The sequence below is a fragment of the Rhynchophorus ferrugineus genome, unplaced genomic scaffold (assembly GCF_030347505.1).
Source record: "Rhynchophorus ferrugineus isolate W39M unplaced genomic scaffold, kcgeb_rfMv2 rfM4, whole genome shotgun sequence".
NCBI lineage: Eukaryota > Metazoa > Arthropoda > Insecta > Coleoptera > Curculionidae > Rhynchophorus > Rhynchophorus ferrugineus.
Window position 1 is genome coordinate 56,817,190 of NW_027472583.1, and position 11,048 is coordinate 56,828,237.

Genomic DNA, 11,048 nt, shown 5'->3' on the forward strand with positions numbered 1-11,048 from the left:
ATTGAAGAAACTCAGCCTCAGATGTTGCATGATGTCGCGGTCACCATTTAGCCGATATAATTTTTCAACCATAACGAAAAAACAATTTAACGAACAAATAATCTTTTTATGAAAAACATACTTATCTTTTCTTTGAGCAAAGTATGGTAGCGGAACTTTTGCCCCACGTTGTATTATTACATTTCAAAAATATAATTATTTAGAAATTCTCAAACCGCCACAGAATTTTATTAGAAAAGTCACAATCACAGTCATAAGAAAAACCACGAAAAGAGAAGTTGTCATTCGCTATCGGTCAACGTCCGAACAATAAAATTCTGCTACGGGTTTGTTTCAGTCCAAGTGCTGGTAAACATGAATATTAAAATATTGTTTTATCTTTAAAAATTGATAGATTTATAGATGCTAGATATAACAACGCAAATCTATATCGTTTTATTGTCCACGTTTTATAAAACTTTTTTTTTTCAGATATTGGGCCAACGTAGTCATTCCCCATGGTACCAACGGATTTCAAGCAGTCTGTCCATTTTGTGCTTCACCCCTTTCCGGCTCGCCAGGTTTCGTTCGGCTCATATTTCAAGATAACGTCGATTAAGCCCCAACGTAACGCTTAATCACCGACATATAACATAACTTAGTTTATTTTTCTATTTTTTTTCCCTTGCAGATCGAACTATTTATTGAAATTTTTCATTCACCTTTTTGGTTGGACGTCTTCTCCCTTGGGCTAATGTTTCTTCTGACTCTCCTTATATTTTTAATTCACATAAAGAGACTTGATTGATCTCATCCAGCTTGGTTACTTATTTTAGCCTGTCAGCCAGTTTCTTTTCCCCGATCAACGTAGGTCATGGAATTACGAGAAAAATGACAACCGAGCAACGGAAATAGAATTATGTCCAACAAAACAGCAACTATCATATAAAAACAAACGACATACAAACCGGTATCGTGACTGAGATAATTTTCTGTTTTTATATCGTTTAGTTTTCTTGTTTTTAACACCCATCGCGTAATAGTTGTGTGAATCGGTAAGACTGGTTAGTATATAGCGTTAATATTGATTGTAATCGATTTAGAGTTTATTAAGTATTATCGGATTTGTGTTTTGTTTCGGTGGGATACAACCCAAAAATAACAAAATAAATACACGGAATCAAATCACGTCTTGATGTAGGTTCCGAACTCTGCGCATAACCCCGTGGATATTTCCAACCGTAACGAGGGATGTTTAGTTTAGAATTGTCGTTAAATGTCGACTGGGCTATGGACAAGGTCCCGACGCACGCACCGTTCTCACCACAAAAGGAATAGCCAGCAAGTATTACAGTATCCTGATTGTTTTGACCGTTATTAAACGCAAGTAAATATCCAGACAGTACTTCATGTTTTCATTCCATTCGCTTAATATGTTTCCACGTTTGCCAGCAGAGTAATTCAATACGTTAATTTTTCCTAAACAATAATAAAATATATTTTTATTTAGGTGTATGTAAAATGAAAAAAGAGTAAAAAAATTTCGGAGGCGAACTCAATACGCGTACATAAACTACTAGATTAAACCGTTAGTTTTTGTACTAATTTTAAATTAGGAATGTGTTTGTTTTTCAATTTATGTAGCGTAAATACGATGTTGATTTTACTGTATTATTCTCTTTTGCTGCGAAACGTTTACTCTATATTATGGATTTTTTCGCGTACCATTTTTAAGCATGTAAATATGTAGTATAGAATTTAAAATGTAATTTAAACGTATAAGGTAATTTTAATAAAAATATTATATTCACGAGAGAATTTATCTGTGCCTGGATCATTATTCACTAATAAAGTGTACAAACATTTGTTGCATGCCTTTCTGTATAATAAATTTATAAAAATCAAGTTATTAGTGTTTTGCATAGTCGGTGGTTTATTTAGGACCATCTCAGTAAACTTTTCTTATTCTTTAAGAGAATGGCAAGAGTTAAAATTGGATTTAGTAATAAAAAACATGATAGCTGTTTAAAATCTAGTAGGCTATAAATTAAAATAAAACAAAGAAATCAATTTGACAAAACAAGCAACTACAGGTAAAAAAGTAAAACATATAATACTCATTGAGAAAGTTAAATTAGGATTGCGTTAATGCTGGATTGTGAAGAAAAGGACTTTTATGTTCGAAAACCTTGTACTCTATAACATTCGCCAACTGCCCCATTTTCGGGTTCCATGAAATGGGTTCTCCACTCAATGAACCAACGAAGGACTTATTACTTTAATGAAGAAAAAGCCATTCAACCATTTTGGGTATTTCTAAGTCTATGCTTTGCTTAATTATGAAGAGAATTTTACATTTCCATCATTAGAAAATTCAATTACAGGAAAATTATTTTAAGAAGAACTTAAATGAGAAATAAATTAATAAGTATTTCTCTAAGTGAAGATATTGGACTACAACTAGCCCAAAAGAAGTATCAAAGATTGTTACACAATTCAAAGGTATCTGTTTAGTGCTCGAATGGATGGAAATATTTGGAAGATTATTATAGAAATTATAATTAATTATGATTGAAACATTTTTATAAATAAATACTTTTCTACAACTGATTTTGTTTTATTTATAATACTTTACTTATAAAGTAAATACATACTATATTTATGATTAAAACTTAAACCTTAAATTCAAAGATTCTCACTGATTATGCTGTGAAGAATGAGTGAAATAAAAAAGTTGGTAATCACCACAAAGATGTATTAATATCAATTTGAAGTATTGTTTATTATTCAGTAAAAACATTGTTATTTATACAATAATCCTCAATATTAAGTAGCCTCATATCCCTGTCTCAGGATAGATAAAATTCATAAAACAAATTTGCTGTAATAAAAAGGTATTTTTAATATCAAGATCATAATCAAAGTTTTAGTATATAAAATGAATTTGTGCTTTGTTTTAAATTATGTGAAATAATATAATATTAATAAAAGAAGACATTAGAATTTACCCTAATATTTTTAAGAAGAATAATAGATGTAAGACATAACCTAACTCTTTATTGTAGATATATAAGGGTATATTATAAATAAAAATTACTGTTATTATTGGCTTAATCGATATGGAAGTAACAACAGACGTCAGGTAAATATAAATTCTGTATAGGAAGTTACATCTACTGAATATATAACTATTTTGTAGTCCAGAAATTATAAACCGTTCAGATAAAATAGATAATCCATATAAAAAATCTGTGAAAACGCTGTCAAAAGGATTTATAGAGGTTTTGGCTCCGCCACTTACAGAAACAAAGAAGCATCTAAAAGAATTACAGTAATTTGATTACATGAAAAGGTAATATTTTCTAATCGTATGAAATTTGTAGAGAAACACAGGCTCATCTTTATGATAAACTCCACAGTGAAAACCTAATCTTATCTGAAGTACAGCATTCTGATGAATTACATTCTATGATTGACAAAATCAAAGTATACAATTTGAAACTGCAACATATTAAGAAAGATATACGAACTCTTCATGAGAAAAGTATAAAACTAAAGGTGACCAGTTAACTATAAAGAAATTTTTCAAGAAAATTAAAAAAAAATTTAATTCTAGAAAAGAGCATTGAAATTGCAAGACCTGAAACAAGCTGAAGAAGAAATTGTAAATAATCCGCCACGTTAGAAATAGAAATAATGAAAATCATACGCCATGAACATATTTTTTATACATCGATATTTTTAAGTTAGAAAAGGTTTATAATATATTTGTATTTACTAACGTTACATAAAGCTGTCAAATAAAAGTTGTTGTTAGCTTCTACTGGACACTACAAAATCACACGCTAGGTAATGCAACAAATCCCGTTGTCTTTTTAATTGAATAAAAAACAACCACTCAGACTGTCTCATTTCCATACCCTATCATAAAAATGATAGATTGAACGATCATCGGTGATCATAAAACAACACTAAAAGAGTCATCTAGATCGTTTCTCACGCTCAGGAAATGAAACTGTGTCTCATCCTCATGGTTGCGATAACTCTACTTTTGGGTAGAGAGATTGCGAAGATATACTACAGAAATGATCCTGTGAAGTATGATCTTGCTGATTCAGCTGCAATGCTATGCCTTTTTATTACATCGAGCGTCTGAGAAAAGCTAGATAGTTCTTATTGCGCCACCTATTAACAGACCGAAACAATACATATTGCCTTAGTTTTTTCTAGGCATAATAATACATTTTAAAATTTTAACACGATTCTAAGCATTAATTAAAAGCTATATAATATACATAAACATACAGAACAATATTATTGATGAAATACGTAGAGGGCACCTGATGACTCATTCGCTATTCGGAACCGGGCGATGGGAATGCTGAGATGTACACTTTTTGGATACAATGGCCAGCGTCTCGACTGGAAATTATATAGTTTCTTATAGTCTCTCGAGGGTTACTTGCTGACGTAGTTGATAGAGGAATATTATTGTAATCACCGTTGTGTTACCTTGTATATTGTCAATATAGTGACCATTATAATGTTTCGTTGAATATTTCTATTTTATTTGCCATGAAATAAAAGTATTTTTTACTAATCAGAAGTGATATTATACTCAAAATACGCTCAGAATGGTTTGCGATTGTACATTGAACCCTGCAAGAAGAAGCTGTTCAAGGAAAATGACTATTGAAAATTGGCGATTATAGAAGGTTATCGCAGTTTTTAGGGAGATACGGCGAATATAGTGAATTTGGCAATCAATGAAACCAGAGTTACAGAATCATGTTGTGTTCGACGATATAATAGACGAAATCGAGGATTTAGTGAGAAAATAGTGAATATGTTGTATTGAGACGATAAGACGACTTTACGATAAGAACAGGAAAGTGAAATTATTGTGTATTAAGATGACAGCGAAAATTAATGCAGATGTGTAATGGAGAATTAAGAAAGGTGAATAAAAATGAAGTTTAGTGACGGAGTTGAAATGAAACATTAAGACAAAAGCCGTTATAGTTGATGTGAACGTATGATAGTGAACAAATTGAAAATTAGATTAGAATCAAGGTCGAATATGTTGATGTCCGGAAACCATGGAGACTTTGGCAAAGGTTACGAGGCGTTTAGGCTAGGAAAAATAACAACCGAGACCGAAACTGTCCGCTTGTTGTTTGAGCCGAGACGTGTGACTTTGGTTACTGAGATTTTGCATATGAAGACTTGGAGGGCCACGATTGAGACCGATACTGTCTAGTTGTTGCACAAGTTGAATCATGGAAAATCTTGGTACCCATAATGTCTGCTGGAAAATCATGAAACGTTGGACGTGGAGAATAACAGCCGAGAATGAAGGAATTAAGAAGAATGAAAATTTGGAAATGAAACAACGTGTGATATTCTTGTTTGTTTAATTTGTGACTGTTCGAAATGAGTTTCTAAAGAAAGCCGTTGAGTTATCTGTTCTTAAGATTCTAACCCTGCGCTGACCCTCCAGTTTGATGTTTTTGTTGTTTGAAGGAGCGATACTTTTTATTTGCAGAGTTTGTGATCATTGTTCGAGTTGATATTTCAAGAGAATTTTGATATTTCAAGTAATGAAATTTTGATATTTCAAGTAATGAAACAGATTTGTTGCGTCGCGGCTGATCTACGTGCTATTCTAAGGGAAAATTCTGTTAAAGAAGGTCGATTGTTTTTTAAACTGTGAAGGACAAGAATACCGAAATTAGCATATCGTGAAAAGACAATATTGAGAAGTTGTTTAGTTGTGCACTCCGAGACGGTTTTGTTTGATGAAGATGAATAAGTGAATGTGTATGAAGAGTAATGTAAAGTATTTACAGAAAAGTTTAAGAAATTTCAATAAGAAGAGAATGTATAGTTAACCGTTGTTACAAGATATTAAGCTGGAACGAGACGATAAAATACAAGTTCGGTGCTTTAATTGACAATATCCCTCATGTGTCAGAGACATTTTCGTACCAAGGTTGAAGTGACTCGGCAAACGTTTTAATGAAAAATATATAAATATTAATTTTTGATAACACAAAATATACTTATATCTTATCAAATTATTACCTTATTATCTAATGGCTTGTTATAAATTATTCAATCAATAGAACAGGGCCTGTATAAGAATTGACTAGTAAGATTGTGTTTCTCACTAAAAATTGTAGATGTCAGCATGGTCGAACGCTAGCCTCCGCAAGTCAATGGTTTCGATATGTAACTCCCGCCGAGGGTGCCAAAAGCATACTTACCTGGCGTAGAGATTACCGTGATCAACAAGGCGGTTTCTCCGAAGCGAGGCCCTACCATTGCACTGAGGCGGGGCTGACCTTTGCGATTATCCCTAATGCGGATAACTCGGACGCGTAATTTTTGGTAGTCGGGACTGCGTACGCGCTATCCCGGTGTTAATTAATTAAATATAGTTTTATATTTATGCTATCCGCTCTTCGTTCTCCCTCAATCTTCGTTACAAACAATCTTCATATAAAATTATTCGCTTGTAGATTTAAAAGTATTCTTGCTGGAATATTTTTGCGAAGCGTAGTAGAAGGACTACAATTTTTTTACAAAAATTAATTATCTTCTAAATTATGTTCATTCATTACTTAGGATAGTATTGTAATTTCTAAATTCAAAATGTATAACTGGATTGGAAACACAGTCTATTGAAAAATTGTATCAACATAGTATAAAACAAAGTCGCCTTTTCTGTCCCTATATCCCTATGTGCGCTTAAATCTTTAAAACTACGCAACGGATTTTGATGCGGTTTTTTTCAATAGATAGAGTGATTCAAGAGGAAGGTTTATATGTATAATACATGCATAATATACTAAGGCACATTGCTAATTTTAGAGGTTTCTAACGTGATGTCGTAAATTAACCTATTTTTTTAGGCTTATTTAGCAATTAGCAAAAACGCTGCGTAACCCTACGAGTTAGATCAAATTAATGTACTACAGTATTGTAACACCATAAAAAGGTCTACAAAAAAGTCCGCGATGGTATATGTTTATCTTTTAGGGATAACCCACATTAACCATTTTTATTGTTTACTTTTTACGTGAGAAAATGGCTTATTTACGAAGCTATTTTAAGCAATACGGCATTAATCCTTATCGAATTAAGTACCTTAAATACAGTGTGCAATTAATATAGATAAATATGGTTCCTTACAGCATGTAAATTAAGCAAATATTTTCGGAGATATTACAAATTTAAAATTTGCGTTTAAAAATGTGTAATGTAATAAAAATTGTATGAATTTAGATATTCCAAAGATAGCAGGAAATCTTCATAGTAAGTATAGGGGAAGAGGAATTGTTTTACTCCAAATTTAATGCGTGCAGGCCAAGGGCAGTAATGAATGAACCAAAAATACTGGATCGATTTTAATCATGTTCTCATTGAGTGACATAGGCATATATATTTTATGCCCGTGCAAAGTCGGAGCGGGCCGCTATGTTTTTATATACAACTTTCATATTTTTTCTGTAGTGTATTTAATTTAGTATCAGCATTGCACCCGTGCGAAGCCGGGGCGGGTCGCTAGTTAAATAATAAAATGGAGAGTGACAAACTCACTATTTGATGAAACTCAGATTGGGAAGCACAGAACAGTAAAATGTAGGGACCCTGAGCGTCAGTTCTTCATAAATTAACTCTTATGAAGCTCTAAGGCTCCTTGGGCATGTTGGGATATTTCATCTGGCAATAATGATACGCGGAAAAGCCAGTCACAATAATTATCTCTCTTGTTGTGCAGCAAATCCCACAATGAAAAGAAGCGGCAATCACTTCACATTAACATATGATAAAAAATAAAAAGGTTTAAAATATCAAATGGTTAGATGGAAATATAAGTTCATATTTACGATTTCATGGAATAGACACGTCTTTGCGTTTTAAGGAAAAAAAGATGTCAAGAGAATATGAAAAAACAACTCACTATTACATTTATTTAGTAATTCCAGAAGTTATTCAACTAATAATCCGACTTGGTTGGCGCGGTAGTAAGTAAAGACGATAGCACGGTCCACCTATTGTTGCGATAGTCGCGGGTTCGAATCTTTCTGGGGCATGGTGGTTGTAAATTTATGTTTGCAATTATTTTCCATGTTTGTTTGTTCAATTGTCTTATGTGTGTGATTGTTGTCTTTAGGCAAGAGTGCAAAATCCGACAAAGAAAATGATCCCAGTCACGCCAGCAATCAGGCTCTGTAAGACCGGATGTCTTCTGGGATGATTTCCAAGTTGGTCACTCGGTAGGCTTAATGCTAAAGACCGTGGTTCGGAGCCCCCGTTAAACTGTAAGTCCAGTCCATATAAAACCTCGTTGGTAAAAAAGAGATTTTAAATATAAAGAAAAATTCAACTAATACATTATATAAGTCTAATAAATAAAGCGCCTTAATATAATAAGCACAATAAGAAAAACATTTTTAAATGATATTTTCTGTTTGGATGGAAAGATACTCATCAAATGGCTCGGAAGATCACGTGTCCTGGTTTACATTTCGACCGATTTAAGTCGTCCATGCAAATCCAACAAACACTCATGATCAATATCATAGATTTGTAGGAAAAGTAGTTTTCTTCGTGCTAGTTTGGTGTTACGGTATGAGTGTCAAGTCAAGGCTGCCTGGTTCATCAGAAACACGTTACGTACGCCATGTTGCCATTTTACTCAGATATTTTCTTTATAACACCTAGAGCATTTAATTTTTAAGATTATATTTATATTTTTATAGTGTAATTTATGGTTTACAGGTAAATTTTTTATGAAAATAAATGTAATTTATTATGAATAATATTAAAGAGAGGTCAAATCATATGTGCTTTGATTTCAACAAATTATACTAATATAAAATATGTAGTAGTCTGATTAGTAGTCCTTAAAATTGTTAAATTTCTATCAAGTTTGATAGAAAAATACAAAATTGAGCATCGTTCAATAGAACAGTGAACTACAGTAATATAAATTTATGACGTCAAAACATCACAATATTGTAGCATTAACTTTCAGTTTCAGTTCACATATAACAACATTTTATATAAATAAAAGCATATTATCAAATATTGTTTATTATGGTATTTATGGTACATTTAACCCTCATATTATCGAACGACTTTAACAACAGTTTATTATACAGCTACGATAGTGTGTAGGTTAGAGATAGAATAGGTTTTATTATATTTATATTTAACCATTTTTCACGCCACCTATAAGCTAGAGTTTTAGGCGTGGTGTCTAGACTTTGCATCTTCAATTACATTAATCACAAATAAACCAAATTAAGTAGAGGGATTTGAAATTTTTCAGAATAATCAAGGAGCCAAAGCAACGTTTGCCGTTGTACAACTTTTATTATTACTTATAGCACAATGTTTAGAATAACTTTGTAGACATTTGGCAATAGGGCAAATTTTATAATAACTTGATTTACGTTACATGTTCGGACGATCGACATCATTATATCTCTTTTTAACTCGAATAATATTAGAAAGAAAAATAGTGTCTCTGATTTTAAAAAGGATAATCAACAGCAATAAATAACACGGTAATGCGTAACCTTTGCTTGATTTCTTTCACAACAAAGTTATAAGGAAGATAAGAGCAAAAAAAAGATTATAGAAGATTATAGAAAAGCTCTATATTTAATTACAATAAAAGCCTCCTCGGAGGCTAACAAAAATTGCCGTAGCGCACGGTATTTCACGTGCACATGGCGGGGTATTGGTTAAAGTTTTCAACTAGCAATAATCGCACCTCGGATAAACCTCATTGGTTACGATAATGCCACTGCGCAAAGCTAAAGTTATTTTTGACTTCCGGTCTGTTATACATGACAGATAATCTTAGCACGGTGGCATTTTAACAACCGCGCCATCTATGGCTATTATAGACAAATTATTCTTTTTATATATCTCTATTTCTGTTGTATACGTTTATAAAAAATGACAAAACATATGAACAATAAACTATTTGCACAATTTTTGTTTATCAATAATAGATAATTAAAAACACCCTAATTTTTATAATCTAATATCTGATATGTATATTTAGTTGCATATATCACACTATTTTCTCTTTTTGTTCTACTTTTTATGATCCATTGAATTATTATTATCTTAGTACCACTAATATAGATAAATATATACATGTATAGTAAAGAGAAGTTAAATTTTTTATTTATAATGACTTATATATGCTTTTATTTATATAGGACCTATGCTTTTTAAATTATTGTTGATTTAAGACCAGATGTCTATTAAAAAGTTAAACTTGAGAAATTTAATCATATAACTTACTTTCATTAAAAGTTCATTTTTCACTTCACTTCAGCCAGAACAAAATGTATATACTTATCTAAACAAATAATGCGTCAAGTTCGGTGATTATGTTGATTATTTGATTACCAAGTGTCTTGGGAAGCAATGTCACTTCGTCGGGATTTTTGTGTTAGTTTTCGTTTTCTTAATTATTTTTTTCCCATTTTCAACACGTCACTGAAAATTCTTCTTAACAGAACATAAATATATTTTCCAACATATCTTCACATGAACCTAACTACGATTTAGTTTAAACTTAATGCATTTTTTATATTTTCCTATATCAGGGAGCAAGGAGTTTGAAAAAGACAGGCAATTCTTTTTTGTTTCAAGGTTGAAAGAACAAGGAATATTACAATATTTGGAAATATGTCGAGTCGGATCTACCTTTTTTACATTATGTATAAACAGACCACACCGTAAAACCCGACTATTGTTTTTCTTTATTAGGTTACTTGATCCAAAATAAAAAAAATAGATTCTTTACAATATTTTTTCAATCTAAGTAATATTTGTTCCATTATTTTAAAAACTACTCCACTAAGAAACTAAGAGATCAGTTTATCATAATTTAATAAACAATTTTGAATATAATTCAGGCTATTTTAAACAGGTTGAAATATTTATTTCACTTAGTTTATACACAGGAATTATTCAGTCACATAACGCACATTTGTATATATATACATATATATATATACACACGCACATACTAGATA

General features: G+C 31.6%; 2 protein-coding genes and 3 non-coding genes across 10 annotated transcripts in view; 3 read left to right on the forward strand and 2 right to left on the reverse strand.

Moving 5' to 3' along the window:
• Pli (E3 ubiquitin-protein ligase pellino) overlaps positions 1-1,789 on the forward strand; it is a 120,072-nt gene extending 118,283 nt beyond the window's left edge. For 4 of the 6 annotated variants that reach the window (XM_076402460.1, XM_076402459.1, XM_076402462.1 and 1 more), the window contains one exon: positions 472-1,789. In XM_076402460.1, the coding sequence (XP_076258575.1) occupies positions 472-598 (127 nt within the window). In that variant the 3' untranslated portion in view covers positions 599-1,789. The remainder of the gene's footprint in view (positions 1-471) is intronic. The other 2 variants (XM_076402463.1, XM_076402457.1) reach the window with 1 other exon arrangement.
• Positions 1,790-2,975: 1,186 nt separating this feature from the next.
• Positions 2,976-3,802, forward strand: LOC143196727 (biogenesis of lysosome-related organelles complex 1 subunit 6). Its single transcript, XM_076404687.1, has 4 exons — positions 2,976-3,121; positions 3,179-3,310; positions 3,363-3,537; positions 3,596-3,802. The coding sequence occupies exons 1-4, from the start codon at positions 3,099-3,101 to the stop codon at positions 3,662-3,664; spliced, it is 399 nt and encodes a 132-aa protein (XP_076260802.1). The 5' UTR covers positions 2,976-3,098; the 3' UTR covers positions 3,665-3,802.
• Positions 3,803-3,872: 70 nt separating this feature from the next.
• On the reverse strand, positions 3,873-4,087 carry LOC143196740 (small nucleolar RNA U3). The gene has a single exon (XR_013005809.1). It is a non-coding gene; the product is annotated as a small nucleolar RNA U3 (small nucleolar RNA).
• Positions 4,088-6,237: 2,150 nt separating this feature from the next.
• LOC143196773 (U1 spliceosomal RNA) lies at positions 6,238-6,400 on the forward strand. Its single transcript, XR_013005839.1, has one exon. It is a non-coding gene; the product is annotated as a U1 spliceosomal RNA (small nuclear RNA).
• Positions 6,401-9,670: 3,270 nt separating this feature from the next.
• LOC143196744 (U4 spliceosomal RNA) lies at positions 9,671-9,811 on the reverse strand. Its single transcript, XR_013005814.1, has one exon. It is a non-coding gene; the product is annotated as a U4 spliceosomal RNA (small nuclear RNA).
• Positions 9,812-11,048: the final 1,237 nt, after the last annotated feature.

Bases quoted from the DNA above. Each gene is read 5' to 3' on its own strand.
- LOC143196727 (XM_076404687.1), top strand. From the start codon at position 3,099: ATGGAAGTAACAACAGACGTCAG. The intron at 3,311-3,362 runs GTAATTTGATTA...TGAAATTTGTAG, and splicing joins AAGCATCTAAAAGAATTACA to AGAAACACAGGCTCATCTTT. The intron at 3,538-3,595 runs GTGACCAGTTAA...ATTTAATTCTAG, and splicing joins AGAAAAGTATAAAACTAAAG to AAAAGAGCATTGAAATTGCA.